Raw genomic sequence first — 17,721 nt, 5'->3', positions numbered from 1 at the left:
AACCTGTATAAAAATCGGTGGTTTGCCCTCCACTTGTCTACCCGTTCGTCAATCAATCTGTTTGTGTTAAAGGGTGAGAAAAAAATATGCAGTTCGTCCTGGGCCCCTCACTTACAGGGCGAGTGTTCTACCGATTTAGCTAACCGGCTGCCTTATACGTATTCTCCCCTTACGTCACTATTCAGGCATTGGAACTAAAAACACAAACTTCAAGTAGGCACTACGTTGTACATATTTTAGATATATGTGTAGTTAACTCAAAGTACATAATCTGAAAAGATAGTTAAAATATCTGAAAAAGAGATATTTGAGCTGAAAAAATGATCTTGGGTAAAATATTTGGAAAACAAATGGAGACAAATCCGCTAAGACTTTATTGTAGGCTCAGGTGACTATTGACCTAGTGCTCTCTAGTCATGAAAATACGTGCATAATTACTACTGTCAGCAGTCCGAAAAAGAATTATGTAAAGATCAAATTAGTTAATGCCCTGAGGAAAGTGGGACATTTTTTGTGATGAAATTTGTCAACAAGCAGAAGATTTTTTTTTGAAATAGTCAAAACCCACAACATTTCACAAGGTAAAATATGCAGGAAAAAGGACAACCTCTGCTATTCAAATGTATGCGTCGTAGTGTGGAAAAAGTACATAGAAATATAAGAAATTCAAAGAAAACAATTTCAGAACTGTTACGTGCATGGCTGTGTTATTCTGCACAGCATTTAACATAGATAGCTTACTTTTCCATTGCATTGATATGACATAGACAGGATTAGGGTTGACAAACGGTGTTCACTCAACAATTTCACTCTATACACAGATTGTTTCCTTTATGTGAAGATGGGTTAGGGTATGTCTCTAGACTATAGTCATTTCCGTGACATACACCGCCGCCATTTGGAAATTCGTCATCCGGAGGTACGTGATGTTGCATGCATCGTAAGACTGACTAAGCAAACATGTCACGGCAAACGTACAGCGCTAAAAGTCACAGGGTGAGAAAAATGTGCAGTCAGTTCGGGGCTTGAACCCGGTATGGTATCGAGAGCTGCTGGCGTTCAAGGTCGCTGGTTCAAAGAATACAAAATCAACCCCATCCAATTACTTTGATTTGAAATATCCTCATGAAGGAAAGTGCAAAGAGCACAGCTCAGACACTAGGTCCAAAGTAAAAGTAACACTGGGAGGTCAAAAGTCACTTAGCTTAACTTTGTTTTTACTCCATATCTTCTAAACCGCTCAGAAGATTTTCGTAAAACTAGCATCAGTTGTTAACTACATCAAGACGACACGGAGAAGGCATTTCACAGATCACTAGGTCCAAGGTCAAAAGTCAAGTAGCTTAAAATTAGAATCCGATCCATTTCTTCTAAACTTCCTCGAAGATATTCATAAACTAGCGTTAATTGGTTACCTCAACAAGACGACGTTCAAGGTCAATGACCCACTAAAAGTTCAAAGATCAATCATGTCTACTCCATAACTTCTAAAACACTGGAAATTTCATAAATTAGCGTCAGATTGTAACCTCATCAAGAGTGGATAACCCTGATCCTTAGGTACAAGGTCAAGGTCACACTTAGAGGTCAAGGATCAAATAGCTTAAATTCGTGTCTGCTCCATATCTTCTTAACAGCTGGGTGGATTTTCATAAAGCAAGCATCCATTGTTAACCTCACCAAAACGACAAGCAGAGTGCACAACCCAGGTAATTAGGTCAGGATACGTTTGAAGGTCAGCTATTTTAAGATTTTACTTTCAAAGTATCAAAGCGGTGTCTTAGGGATATCAATCCCCTATAGGGATGGCTCTTCTTCGAGATTGGGTTTCAGGGTAAGAACTTTAAGTTAGGAATCACGTTTTCTGACCAAATTTCAAACATACGAAGTTATTTTTATACTTAGTTTAGCACTGTATTTGCAGCTGCTAAAGTCATTGTGAATGCCACTGTCAATACAATTACATTAACTGTTACCCGCTAATAACGTAAGTCTGGGATGACTTATTCTGTCCTTTGGTAGTGTGATAGTCGTCGTTTCGCATTTAGGCTGTACAATTTCCTTTACTTTACAACAGTCCTCCTTAAATGTTGATTGAACATGCGTAATGTAAACTACATTTATCTAATATAATTTCTCTACATATTACAGCCATGAAATTGTTGTTGCCAGTTCCATTGAATATTATATTCACATGAAATAAGAACTATCTCCGGTCCGTCAAATGTTCAAAAACCTGGCCTTACATTCAGATGAGTTTGATATATATTTGACATTTATATCTGAATTGAAAGTTTAAAACTCAATGTTAATTTACTGACTATTTTCAAATGACTATTCAGTATTGATGGTCAGTCTCAAATGGAATTAAATTAAGATTTGCTTTCGAAAATTCAATCTCAAACTCTGCTGAGACCGAAGGATGTTTTGTCAACTGGTTTCGTGTCATTGCCAAGTTTCTAGTTTCAAATATATTGCAGTTTGAAAAGGAGATTCGCGAAATATTTGAAACAAATGCATACCCTTTTCAAAATTTTATTTATAAAATTGAATGAATGAATTAAATATGAAAATTCATTTACAATGTCTGATTTTAAAATTCATCTATTTCAAGAGGACTATTTGAAACTTTTCAAAAAATACATCACCGCTAATGTGTCTGATATATTTTTGCGCTACAGTCATTGTTAACGTTTTTTTTTCAGTACCACTTCCTCCAAAGAGAATTACCATTCCGGAGGGAGACATCAGCAACAACAGTTTCATTGTAATTTATGAAGGTCCAAGTTCACATTTCACACATTGGATTTTGCGAATCTTCGATACATCAACGGATGAACAAATATCTAAGACCAAGATGGTGCTTAAAAATGTGTCTTCAGTTCCAGTTGATAACTTACAGCCTGGAACAGAATATAGTATTTTTGTGCAAACGAGTGTTCCGGGATTCAATAGCAGCAACAGGACATTAAATGCAGTTACAAGTATGTTTTCATGTTATTATACTTTTCTTGTATAAAAAGCAAATTTAAAATTGCAAGTAAAACAAATTTGGTACTTCCTGTCTGTGCAATTTTGACTGTCAAATTGTCAAATCTTTTCAAATAAGTTATATAGTTGCATTCTGCTCCTCCGCTACGCCGATATCCTGAACGTTATTCAAACAAATGGTGCTTAATTGAATTAGTAAATAAAACATGTACTAACTTTGGCACCTTATTTTTCCCTATAGATTTTCCAACGCACAACAGAGCGTCCACAATATAACTGTGTTAAATGTCGCTTCTGTAATGTACAATTAAAAATATGCCTTTATGACTTACTACCTATTTTTTGAAGGTGCACCTCTATTTTCTTACAGGACCAAGTGACCTTCATTTTATTGATATTCCAAAACAGATGGTGCATACAACTAATTTTACAGTCCAATATGGAGTTTGGGATGATATGTACGATTATTTCCAATTCACAATTTGCAATGTTTCGTGTTTCTCTGAAACTCAGACCAAGGGAATCCTGAAGAAGACAATTCACAATCTTACAGCAGCAACATTTTACAAAATAGAAGTGTATGCTGTAAAAAATACAAGCAAGAATGTATTGAAAAGTAAAAACCCAGGGACAGGGACTTCGTACTCAGGTTTGTAGTTTTCCATTTGTTTTAAAATGACTTCATTTACTTTATAGCAATAGTACAGTTCATTCTGTTTATATTTTTTGAAGAGCGAAAATAATATCAAGATAAATAACAGTATATAACTTCTAATGTAAATATTATTATATAGTTACATACATGTAATATTTATTTAAATAAAATCTGGTTTTGAATATGACCATTTATAATTGAAACATTTACTACTGATGTGTTGCTATATTTGGATCTATCTTTTTGTAATACAGCATCGTTTGTATGAAAAATAAATAGACTTATAAACATTTTGAAAAACGACTATAAATTTCATGAGAAAGCACAAAAAATTACAAACAAAAGAATTAAATTTCATTTTTATTATAATATTTTGTGTAATTATTTTGGTCTGCAAGAATTATGGTATAATTTCAGCTCCTGAAAGGTCCACTGCAGTTAGAGGCACGGTTGATTTTAAAAGTGTTACAATAAATCTTTCTGGAAACAATGACTTAATATTCGACTATTACAAAATTCAGTACAACAATAAAACTGAGAGAATATTGAATCGCACTGAAGAGAGAGCAGTATTATCGGAACTAACGCCAGGCACTCGATACACTTTTGAGGTTTACACAATTCTAACTGGAATTAAGAGTGGCGGGTTTTCTGCAATAACAACATTTACACGTGAGTATAAACTAAAACGAAAATTAAGTGCATTTTATACTTTATTTTGTTATTAATATTCGAAATATTATGTTTGATTAAGAGGCAAATACTGATAATCTTTGACACTTGACCTTGAATGAAATTGTGAAAATCTAATTTTTGTTTATATTCTAAAATGTAGTACCTTGAATAATTTATAATAACGATAAAATACGAAAAGGGATACGACACCTTTTGTCTGCTGTCTATTTAAGCAGTTCTGTAGTGAAACTATACATTCCACTTTGTTATTCATAACTGTTGTCTAACACGTAAAAGGAGTTTGTTCATGCATGCTTATAATTAAGCATTCACTGCAGTAATTTCAAATTAACTTTAATATATTTGGAACCAAGTTTCTTGTATCATCTTCATTACATATTATATCGTTAAGGACTTTGTTGCAGGTCCAGCAGCAGTTGCGAATGTATTTATTGCCGAGACGACTAACGACTCTATAAAGATTGAATGGTTACAGCCTACAGAAGGAGATGCAGCTAAATACACTGTCAACTTTGTTTGTAAAAGCCCAAATGTAAACGCAACACTAAAGGAAAACCAAACTTATACAGAGACGGCATTGTGCTCAACCGCAAAAAATCTAGGTCCCGGAACGAACTGTAGTGTCAGTATTACAACTAATATTGGAGATCAGGTCGGCAAACCGTTTCCACTTCAGCTTAATGCGACTTCAAAAGAAACAGGTAATTTATAATATAATGTAAATTTTGTTTTATCTTTTACTAAACATACATAACAATTATTGCAGTTATACTTACCTTTATCAAACATTGGTGTTAATAAGTCGTATCATACGCTTAATAAGATTGCTTGGTGTAGTCAGTTACATTTGTATTTTTTGTTTCGTCCACATGGATAAACAAAAATATGATCATCATTAAAACAATATATTTCCTGTATTTTTATACAGATCCTTACGATAAACTAGGAGGACATTGACTAATAGATGAAATTGTTTGTTCAATTGTGAAAAGGTTTAAAATGAAAGTAATTGACCTTTTTATGATTTTTGTTTGTGTATTTTCCCCTCTTGATTTTCAAATGTGGCTATTGCACTAAGAACATGCGACAAAATAATTTATTTTCCTTCAACAGCTATTAAACCAATAGATAAACTTCATTGCAACTATACATAAACATGCAGGCTCATAAGCAAGTCGACAAAACATGTCCGATAAGCTTCTGATTGTATTGAATTAAAGGGACTTTAATGTAACTTGGTAAAGTTCATGTCTCTAAAAGGAATTGAACGGCATTATAACCAATAGTCTGCCCAAAACGATGATAAAGGTATTTCTCTGTACTATTGTCAAATTTTAAAATATATGCTTATTACTTTGATTCAACTCATGGGAATGGAATGTGAATTTACACAGTGAAATATGATTAAACATAACAAGTCCCATAACTCATTTTGTACAAAATTGTCTCCTTTTCAAATTGTACATAATTTTTCACATGTTTTGGTGTCCAAGAGGTTTTAAAGTTACTTTTTAAGTTAATACACGCTATTAAGAGGAATAGAAATACGCAATGGTAAAAAATTTGCCATGAACAATAGAAAGGTTATCTCCATTTTTTGTACTTATTTGTTTTCTGTAAATTAAAGGCAGTATTTTTGACTCATCTGAAGGGGTTTAGTATGAGTATTCGCAGTGACAGATGATCATGAACGGAAATGAAGTGCAAAAGAACCATAACCCTGCCAGTCAAAGAGATGAAATAAACTCATTGTGCTTAATTTTGCAGGCCTTGTAACATTTTATTAAGAACAATAAAAGTAACAATTTAATAAAGGGAATTCCATGTAGCGCGAAACCTTTATAAATGAAAACTAAAAATATTGAAAAGCACAAGAACAACATCTCTTTCTTAATAAAGATATAAAGTTGAACATAAAAAGTACATTGAGTAGTGATCCTAATTAATACATTCAGGTGGTATTATTTATTACCACTATAACCCTTTCAAACAGGGATTTTAAATTCACTTTTAAATTTGGCCTTGAAACCAAGTTGCAAACTGATAATTCCTTGAGGAGAAGAAAGTTATCAAACAACAAATATAATTATATATATATAAAACATTTCAATATTTGCTTTTGTCATATAAGTTTTTATTTTCTCTTCTGTTACACATTTAATTCGCAGGCAACTTACAGATAAACATTTTTCTAGGTACATTTGGAAATATGATGTCTTATTTCTTGCTGTTACAGAAACATTTAGAACAGTAACGTCGTTTCTTGAAGTTTTGCAAAATTAATTTAAAGGAAATGATCACTTCCTGATATAATTACTTTAGTTTGCCATTGTTAAATTTCAGCGCCAGAAGATGTCGAAATATCAGACACAAAGACTGATAAAAGAACATTAACTGTGTGCTGGAGTAAACCTTTAAATCCTAATGGAATCGTGCGGAAGTACCAATTTCTTGTTGTTGATACGTTCATGCCTGTGCACTGCCTGAAAGCAAAGTATACATATTTATGCAAACATGATGCGTGCAAAGATGTCGATAACTACGAATGCCAGGTAACAAAATAACACAGGCAACATCATACGGGATACAGCCTCCCGTGAATTATGTCATAATGACACTTTCCACCAGTTCTTGTGCAACACTGGTTATTTCTCCAATTTCTCAAAAAGTGTTGACGTTACATTTTTGAAATTAAAAAGACGCTGCTTTTTTTAAAAAAAGAAAAAACTTTGTTTTAACTTTACATAAAAATTTCAAAGAAGCTATGTCATCATATTATTTTATCAATTTAACAACTTACTCAGTTTTAAATAGTTTCAAAATTACACATATGTATCTAAGAAACACAAAACGCCGTGTCATATCTAAGATGAACATTTAATTTTTCATCCCATAGTTAATCTTATTTTACTAAAAATTAACAGATAAGGGTAGTTATCCCGGAAGCACAGAGCATCCCAAACACAGCCATTAAACAAACAGAAACAAACAACATTATTTTACTAATGGTATTCCCTTTTTTATAAGGAATAAAACTTGTCTATAGGACATTTGTAATTTCTTGAAATTATTAAGAACATGGCAAAATCAATAAAGAAAGATAACTACCAAACCCTCTAGTGTTGTGTTAGCATATAGGTTCAGCTATACAATGTTTGAATATAGGTTTACTGGTTGTATCTTTTTGTACCTCCACGCTTAAAATAATGGGGGCGGGGACACATAGATTAACCCTTCTCCATACTTTTGTCCGAATATGTGTCGTGCATATATCAAAAAGTATTTGACCTAGAGTAATTAAACCTCACAGATTTGTAATTCAGCCTGTTCAGTTCTTAACCTGGTGTTTTTATTTGGATTTCACACTACCAGACCAGAGTAATGACCCTTCACTTGGGCAAAAGTATGCATAAAAAGGGCCTAAAGGTTTGTATCTCTTAAGGAATTGACCGTGGATTATGAAACGTTATAGGAATATTATTGAGCGTCTGGTGTTTTGTCTGAGATTTCACTTAGCCAGACAAGAATTATTGCCCTTGACTAAGTAAAAATATGCATAAAAGGGCACACATATTAGTATCGCATATATATAAAAAGAATTTAACTTAGAGTAAAAAAAAACATTAGAGGATTGTTATATAGCATGTGAAGTTGTGCACATGATGTTCTCTTTGGGATTTCACTCCACCAAACCAGAGTTATGATCTTTGACTAAGTTAGAAATATGCATAAAGTGCATAAAATTTTGTGTTTCATATATCTTTAAAGAATTACCTAGAGTCATGAAAGCATGTACAGTGAAAGGAAGTGGGTGCACCAGTGTGACACACGTTTTTTCATTGATTGATTATGTTTGCGTTGATAAATAATAAATTTATCGGATCGTACTGAACATTCTAATCGCAGGTGTTGCGTGAGTGTGAAATATATGATATGAATATTATCAGTATCTCTCATGTCGAGTTGAAATGTTATATATACCAGGACAATGCAATAATTTTCTTTCAAGTTTTTCCTTTTGTTGTAAATACCGATGTACACTGATTACATGTGTAATTTAATAAATACCCAATAGGATGATATCCCATAGTGTTTTCTGCTTCATTGCGAATGCTACTCATTGTATCATGAAATGATTTAAAACTGATTTTTACTTTGGTATAGGAAGTTGGATTTACAGAACCTACTTGGTGTCAAGGCACTCACCAGAATAAAATCATGACAATAACAGATGGAAGCATACCGTTTGAACAAAAGGTGGAAGACTTGCACCCGTACAGATATTACAATGTTACAGTTCGGGCGTATACCAAATGTTGGGGAACATACACATGGCAGCAACTAAAGACCAAAACTGGTGGTAAGTTCTTAAAAGTCAAAGCAAAATTTACTCCTTTTTAATGTGTCATCCAATAAAAGTGACACGCTTTGACACGCAAGATTCTGAGAAAAGTGTGGATACAAATATGTGAATTACGCTTAATTCTCTGTAATTAACTTTATTTCAATTGCGGTATCAACAAAAGAAAATGCGAATAAGTTTAGCATGTCCTAAAAATTGATACAAACATCGTGTTAACAGGTCTTAGATATTGTCTTAAAAAGGTGTATACTGGTTTGTCAGAATTTATCATTAGGTGAAAAGTATTATAATCACTTGAATTTAATAATGACCCCGTTGATTTTATCTAAAGTTTGATGAAATTTACTTCTATCAAAACAGTTCTTGTTACGTATGACATGTGTTCAAAGAAATCCAGGAAAAGTCTTGTAATGTCTTCAAAAAGATAAAACGTGTATGTAAATAGAAAAGCACGCTTATAAGTTTGAAAAAAGCCCGAGGAAAAATTTAATGAAATTTATGAAATAAGTAACTACATGGCAATACGTTGAAAGTATGTACACGATTGATACAGGTAAGGTGTTACAGATAGCTGTACCATACATAATCTTTCGCCATACAGAACATGAAATTTCAACTTAAACATTCAAGAAGAGCATAAATTGCTGTATATCATGCAGAAAAAAAAACAATAAGAAAATGCTGTCGTATTATTGTCTAAAGAAAATCATTCTTTGGATATTTTGACGCACTGGATGAGTATAAGAAGCAGAACTTCTATCAGACAAGTGCGTGTTTGCGCAATCTCTTATGTCCAGGCAGTCTTAAAGGAATCTAAATAAATTAACAACATTCATATTAAATGTATATTTTTAGTTTGTAGAAAAAAGGTAAATAGGTAAAATGAATGTTTATGAAAGAGTTGAAGAACAAAATAAATTTAAAAAATGTGTACACTGAATCACTTCAAAACCGAAAGTAAAGTAAGATGGAAAACTCTGTTAAAGATAATTTGCTTCCTCTTTTTATAGTAAAATACGCCTGTAAATCGGATCCCAACTATTCCATAATCGGAACAACCTTTTAAGACCAAGCATATGAATACAAATATAACCCTGAATACCTGACAAAACCTGGGATCATCTGACTTTTGAAGCTTGCCTTTTATCATGATAAGTTGACTGTGTTCTTACTAGATAGTATATATATGTGCAAACAAATGCAATGTTTAATGTTGACAGAATATTGGATTTGCATTTTAAATTTATCAAAACTTTCGAGGTAATCAACAAACCACTAGTATAGTCTAATGTTAAAACTTTTCCACTGACAAAACCCCTGTGAACCGAAAATAACTCCAACCCGAACTTTCAGTCAGATATGGAGATTGTGCGGTTTTATAACCATTAGACATTTTAGTTCATTTTGAAACGTGTTTTTACATGGGGAAGAGCTATACACTAGGAAGCTTACCCGTTGAATAAAAGTTATTAATAAGTCGGATCTGATAAAAGGTCTATAATATTGCATTAAAGAAGGAAAACATTTTTTTTTTACGATTTTAACACTGTTGTAATTTTCATGAGAAGAAATATCATCACCAAGCGGTATTTTGTATGTGCCTTACACTGAACAGGCGTAAATTACATTTTTGTTGTGCTGTAACGGTGGTGTTTAGGGTTTTTATAATTCAATTATTCATGACATTATTTTAGAGTACGATGGAAGATATTTATATAGAGATAATACATTTTAATTATTCAGTGTTTTATGCGTTTATCCATTTGCGATCAAAATTAGCCCCCAGTTTCCCACTTTAATTCATACTTCTGTCATAGAGGCCAGTTTTGTTTTGAACATTTCAGTAATTATCACTGTGAGTTCATGTTCATATTACAATCTACAATTTACACATGATAGAATCCCAGGAATATTATCAACAATATGTTTGTGTATACACACAACATCTTCTTATCTTGGTGACTTAGATTATACGACGTTATCTATTTTCAGTTCAGATTCATGACCAAATCGAGCTGATAAAATTACGTCGGTACACGTACCCTATTTGTTCAGATTCAATTCATGATAATAAGGGAATTTCAAAGCTTTTGCAAACAAGTTGAATAAGAAAACACGTTTCCATTTATTGATGAGGCGTTGTTATTCTTGAGTGTATGTCTAACGCTTTGTGTTACAAAATTACAGTTCCGGAAGCGCCACCGTCTATAGAAAATATGAATTCCACCGAAGACGAAATCATTATAAAACTGAAACCGCCAAAGGAAGAGGACGCAAATGGGGAAATCAAAGAATATACAATTAAATATGCATGGAAAAATAAAACCTGTTGGAATTCTGAAGACGGCGAAATAGTTGAGCAGAGTATCTCTTACAATAAAAGTGATCTGTCATATCGCTTGTCGCATTTACGTCCTTACTGGTATTACAATATAACTATGGGTGCATCTACATCTGAGGGAGCGGGACCCTTTGGTTGGTGCGACGGTTGCTATCTGAGGACAAAAGAATCAAGTCAGTATAAAATCTCAAAAGTTATTTTTCCTATAATGATTTAGAGTGAAAATCATACATCAAACAGGCTGGGTATCTTCAGTCAGATAGGGTCTTTATGTATTTTCCTTGGCTACCATATTTCATATTGGTCCCATAGTGTTCATTCAATGGCCAGGCTATACTGATAAATACATTTTCTTATGAACTGATAAGCGAATTATGTCGACAGGAGGTCAAACGTTCTATCTTTGAATTCTTGGTAAGTAAGAATTAAAGTTTCTTGTTTCGAGAGACGTTTGGATTTTAAGAAAACCAGGGCCGAGATGATATATATATGGGACCAGTGTCATCTTGAAAGGTCAAAGGAATGCACTTAAACCAAAAACAGACAGCGTATTATTTGGCAATATCCTTTTGAAAAATCTGGGTCTGACTTTGATCTGTTGCATCTATTTACAACTGGAACATTAACAATGCTAATCAAATCTAGTTGTATTTTGATTAAACCAGGGCCGTGATAATATATATGGGACCAGTGTTATATTGAAAGGTCAAAGAAATGTACTTAAACGAAAAAACCAAAACAGACAGCGTATTATTTGGCAATATCTTTTTAAAAAAGCTGGGTCTGAATTTGATCTGTTGCGTCTATTTACAACTGGATTATTAACAATGCCGTGCATGTGCTTATCAAATCTATTTCTATTTTGATACACATATTTAAATGTAGATAAGATTTTATTTACATTTCAGCGCCTGGTGATATCGAAAATTTAGCTGTGCAAACATCTGCTGAGACGGCGGAGTTGGACTGGTCACCTCCATGCCGAACAAACGGCATTCTAACAAAATACACAATGAATATTCGAAATGTAGACACAAACGTAAACTGGACGAATGAAACCAGTTCAAATGAGACACATCACACGATAAGAAATATTTTACCATATAGCAACTATACTATTATGATTGCTGCAAACACCAAAGAGGGTCCTGGGAAATTTGCACAAGAAACAAGTCTGCGGACAAATATTGCTAGTAAGTACTAAATGTGTGTTTGTTTCATAATTGTTTTGAATAACGCCAATCCTTTGCATTTTGTTGTTGTTTTTTTAACTTTAAATTAATATCTGATAGTGCCTAGTTGACTAAGGTGGGTATTGCCAATACATGATTGATTGTCGTAACAATTAACATTACAAGAGCTCTGTATTTCATAGCAAAGTTTCAAATATGACAAGACAAGGTCATACCAATGTAGGAAAATGTAGTCGAATGCACATTTTTGATAATTTCTGACGAATAAGCGAATTAATGAGATGCAAATTAGACGAACTAATAATAAGTAAAAATATTAAATCCAATTGTTCCAACTTTTCAAATTTTATATTTTAGAGCCGAGGATGCCGACAGACCCAAAAGCCATTACAAAGAGTGCAACGAGTCTTAACGTTTCTTGGAAAACACCAAACCTATACACTGGTCCTACAAAATACACTGTTACAGTCATGGATTTAAAAAACACTAGTATAAAGATACAGCCTTGCGAAACAGGGATTGGTGAGAGAGAAATGAAGTTTATTCATTGATATAATTGTTTCAGGGTAAACCTGGATATTTTATGGCCCCGGAATCTAAGACCCGGCAGACATATAGTGCTTGAACTGCCAGTCCTTCAGTCCGTCCGTCACGTATTCGTTTGTACTCAGCTTCTAGTATTTCCATTTTGTAATAAAACTTGATATACATCATTAACATGAAGTGAATATGCACATATTGTCACGATTTCCATGTTCAATATTTTTGTGTATGGCTCTTTTCGGACTAAGGAATATTGCAACTACATCAGAACAGTGTGTACTCAACTCCTTCTACAGTTTCAATCCAACTGAGATGAAACTTAACATACATCCTCTGCATGAACATACGGCCTGGAATTTCATGTCCGATTATTTGATCCCGGTCCAGGCACTGGAAATTTCTGAGATGCTCTTGAGTGTCTCCCACCTAACTAGAGGCCTGTACTGGTTCTTTCCAGGAAAGACGGCTTCGCGTGTATCGGTGCTATACACTGGGCACGTTAAAAAACCAGACTGTCTATTCGAAAAGAGCTAGGCTAAGTTAGCCGGACACGTCTGTATCTGAAAAGTTCTCTCTGTCTGTTCTGGGGGCTTTATCTCACTCTGTCCCTCTGGTCAGATCGCTCTGTCTGTATTAGTAGAGGATGATTTCGCGCCCTGTGTGGCTGCAGTATATGTAAACCGCCTTTGAACGTGTTTATCATGGAAAGGGCACTATATAAATCTGGTATAACAATAATAATAATAATTTGTCTGGAGTTACGGTCCTATTACGGACTTTATTTTTATCATCTGTAGACACATGTCATACAATGTTGATATCTTTCTTGTTTATGAATCCAACCACTTGCAAGTACTAATAATTCGATAAGTTACAATTAATCTAAGGTTTGATTATCTTTTAAATTTATACCTATTTTTGTGAGTTTCGTTCCTAATTTTTCATAAGTGTCAACTGCAGATAGATCTAATTTTGAAATATTTTTTTCGCAGTAGCGTAGAAAATTTGTATATTTTCAGATTTCAAAGCTACTGAATGCATAGTGTCAGGTCTAGATGAGTATTGGAATTATAATATTACAGTGATTGCAACCACTGACGCCGGCAACACATCTTCTATATCAGTAACAGGACAGACTGCTGAAGCTCGTTAGTTCTACTAATAGTTATTTAATTTGAAAATGCCTAAAGGTGCATTGTTATTGAAAATCGCCTTGCCATTCATAGCATAATACCAAAATATTCTAAAACGCATTGTAAAACCATCCCTGACCAGTTGTTTCAACATGAAAGCCATTTTTAACTCTTATTTCGGTACCAAAACTTGAATATTCTTATTGTCAATATAAGGCTTATTTTGTTTACTCGCTTATCTTTTTGCACAGTCAATGGTGAATAACACCATGGACTGTGTATGTTTACTCTGAGGATAACTGAGTTAAAGAAAGATGAACTGTAATCTGATTAAAATCATCTCCTATTGATACTACGGATTGGATATGAGGACAGACTATTGAGACTCGCGTTCACTAATCAGAGCCTGGATATTCGAAAGTGTTTTGTTTTGTTTTCAGCTGATTCCGCGCGAGATATAGATATCATTTAAATAATGTGTCGCTTTTAGTGGAACAATTATTATTGTCAAAATGATGAAAATACTGTCAAACTAGGCGGATTATTTTCAAGAATGTTTACAATATTGATATCCCGCGAACAGCAATGCGAAATTCTTTTATCATACCGAAACATGATTGTAAAAAAATATTACAAACATTTTAGAAATTAATCAAGAAAATACAAAAGAAAAAGAATCAACCCTTAAAGACTTGTACATAGGAATTTAATTTCTTATATAAATGACAAGATCTGTGGAAATTTGAATTAATAAATAATGTAGATCAATGCCGAAATACTTAGTATGTAGTATTGAAATGGGCACACACAAGTGATTGAGGCTTACTGACCTGAAATAGCTAAGACATGAAAGTGAAACAACTAGGATTCTAATTCCATGAAAAAACCCTTATTATCTTTAAAAAGGATACTTCAGAAAGAAATTATGATGTTACACTCTTACAGGGCCGGGGAAGATTCGCCGTTTGAGTCTAAAATCAGAGGACGACGTTACTAAAGATAGATCTGTAGAGGTAACATGGACTCCACCAAAAGACAGGGATAAGAATGGAATCATCCAGAGATATCATATCGAATTCAAAGACAATGATGTATGTATATAAAACCATTTGCCAATATCAAATACGCAAATTACGCAAACAGTAATCAGTGCGACACATACACCAAAATATTTGGATACGCTTACATCTAAAACAATATTTTTAAGCGATCAATATGTGCTGAATAGAAATGCACATTCACATGTTTCAGAATTTATGAAACTTATGGCCAGGCAAGACATTTAAAATCAAAATTTGAAATTTTGCAAATCGAAAGGATAAAATCGTTATTTACGACATACATTGCATTGACAAAAAGCCATCACAAATACTCTGCGCTTGTGGGTGTGGAGAATAAATGCATGGCAATTCACCAAAGGAACAGTATTAAGGGCTTGAGTATAGATTCTTTAAGAGACATACCTTATTAAAGTAAAAATGGTTCGTGTGACTGGTATTTCCAAACACGTATGACCCTTATTTGCAAATTATAGAGGCCAAAACGGCATGTATAAACACTCATGTTTTCTCGTAATGTTCGGTACTGATTGCAATGAATCGATCACTCTGTTTATAATATACCTTATTATATGTAAAGGTTAAAATTCATAGGATATATCTATTGAACAAAACAGGAAACCCATAAATATTTGTTTTCTTAAAAACGTTTTGCATACATTTAGAACCCTGTGATGTTAATAGCATACTAATATAATTCTTTAAAAAAAGATAAAGAGAATAACAACAACAAGTATCCTCTATCTCCTCTGCAGGAAAATAGGTATTAGTTTTAGAAGACAACCAGTTTTACGTGTTTGCTTAACTAGAATATTTATTATGTTTTAAAAGTTTATCATATTTGCTTTATCTATTAGATCTTTAAACCTTAAAAGCAAAATGTGTTTCTTTCAGGGTAAAACTGTCAGTTTTGGCACAAAAGACAGTATTACGACTTACTATTTTTATCAAGGCATGTTTCCTGGTGTGTACTCTGTCAAGGTTAGTGTATATTGTGTATCTTAAATTATAGATCATACTTTAGGTTATTATTTTGCTTGGAAAGAAAAAACAGCGAACGTAGGCTTGTATATGACATGTTACGGATTTTATTATATTAGGTAGTTTGTAGTTCAGAAAAATGTGATCAGCTGCCAAGTAACCATAATGTATATCGAAAAGAATTGCAATATTTGACATTGATATTTGTAAAAGTTATACCAACTAACGTCTGTAACATTATTTCTATGATAAATATGTCTATTTTGAGTATTTGTTTTGTCGGTAACTTCAAAATAAGTGGCTTGTGTACACCGCTGATCACCTGGAATAACTCACATAGTCAAGTTGCAAGTGTAATACCCGCTTAGCTCAATAGGGAGAGTGCGAATCTAAGGATCGTGGGGTCATGAGTTCGACCTTTGGGCTGGGAGTATGTTCTTTGGGACAATTCTATAAAAAAAATTGTGACTGAAATTATTCGTCCTCCAACTCTGCTTCATGTAGGGAAATTAGCAATTACCTGGGGAGAACATGCGTGTACTGGTACAGAATCCAAGAGCACTGCCAAACGTTACATAACTGAACTATTATTGAAAAACGGCGATAAACCAAAAATAAACAAACGGGACATCGTGTCAATATGCATTTACACTAGAACAATCAAATTTATTACCTAATTTTTAGCTCGACTATTCGAAATATGGAGAGCTGTCCTACTCGACCCGGCGTCGGCGTCCTTCCGCGTCCACACTTTGGTTAAAGTTTTGATGCACTTTTATCTCTGGAATTACTCGGTGGATTTGTTTCAAACTTAAAATAATTATTCTTCATCAGCACCCATATCATTTGACACAAGGGTCATAACTCTTTTACTAATATTTTACGAATTATCCCTTTTTTACGTAGAAATTCAGGTTAAAGTTTTGATGCACTTTCACTCTGTTTCAGTTATTACTTAACGGATTTGATTCAAACGTAAAAGTAGTCGTTCCACATCTTAAGTCACATTAAATGACACAAGGATCATAACTCTGCCAGCAATCTTTCATGAATTATGCTCCCTTTTTACTTAGAATTTTTGATTAACAATTTGATGCACTTTCACTCTATCTCAGTTATTAATAAATGGATTTGATTCAAACTTAAAATAGTTGTTCCAAATCATCACTCACATCCTATGACACAAGGTCCATAACTCACGCAGCAATTTTTCATGGATTATGTCCCCTTTTTACTTAGAATTTAATGTATTTTTAATATGCATTTTCCCTCTAACTATGAAGTGAAACTTCACACAAGATGTATTTATCATCAAATGTACATACATGCCCAAGTCGGAGAAGTTTTGGTTGAAATTAATTCAAATTATGGTCCTTATTTGAAGATTTGGTTGAAGTTTTGCATGCCTGTTGTTTTCATTGCTGTAATAGAATTTAACTAGTACTATATTGTATTAATACAATAATTCAATTACACAAGTCTTGCCAAGTTATGACCCTTGTTCAACTTGTAAGATGTCGAAAAATATGAGTGCGCTATCATATGAACAACTCTTGTCAGTACTGGAGTAACCTGTTGTAAAAATCGATAGAAAAATTTGTGATTAGGCGCAATTAGTTTTAAAGATATTCTGGTCAATTTATCATGTTTTTATTTCATCGGAAACTGCTAATATAGCGAAATATTTTTACACGTGTTACAGAAGAACAGACCTTGTATCCTCATCTTAATTTAAATGTGTCTTTTATTGAAAGGGGATACTTTATT

The 17,721-nt window shown here is 33.4% G+C and overlaps 1 protein-coding gene across 1 annotated transcript in view; it reads left to right on the top strand.

The window, feature by feature from the left end:
- LOC123552825 (receptor-type tyrosine-protein phosphatase beta-like) overlaps window positions 1-17,721 on the top strand; it is a 107,362-nt gene that overhangs the window by 57,060 nt on the left and 32,581 nt on the right. Inside the window, exons 27-38 of the mRNA XM_053542144.1 lie at window positions 2,706-2,984; window positions 3,362-3,640; window positions 4,064-4,318; window positions 4,747-5,043; window positions 6,686-6,894; window positions 8,507-8,702; window positions 10,893-11,219; window positions 11,955-12,239; window positions 12,597-12,761; window positions 13,802-13,930; window positions 14,861-15,006; window positions 15,868-15,954. Coding sequence (XP_053398119.1) covers window positions 2,706-2,984; window positions 3,362-3,640; window positions 4,064-4,318; window positions 4,747-5,043; window positions 6,686-6,894; window positions 8,507-8,702; window positions 10,893-11,219; window positions 11,955-12,239; window positions 12,597-12,761; window positions 13,802-13,930; window positions 14,861-15,006; window positions 15,868-15,954 — 2,654 coding nt within the window. The remainder of the gene's footprint in view (window positions 1-2,705; window positions 2,985-3,361; window positions 3,641-4,063; window positions 4,319-4,746; window positions 5,044-6,685; window positions 6,895-8,506; window positions 8,703-10,892; window positions 11,220-11,954; window positions 12,240-12,596; window positions 12,762-13,801; window positions 13,931-14,860; window positions 15,007-15,867; window positions 15,955-17,721) is intronic.

The sequence above is a fragment of the Mercenaria mercenaria genome, chromosome 4 (assembly GCF_021730395.1).
Source record: "Mercenaria mercenaria strain notata chromosome 4, MADL_Memer_1, whole genome shotgun sequence".
Lineage (NCBI taxonomy): Eukaryota > Metazoa > Mollusca > Bivalvia > Venerida > Veneridae > Mercenaria > Mercenaria mercenaria.
The sequence above is the reverse complement of the archived record's forward strand: the minus strand, read 5'-3'. Positions and strand labels throughout refer to the sequence as shown.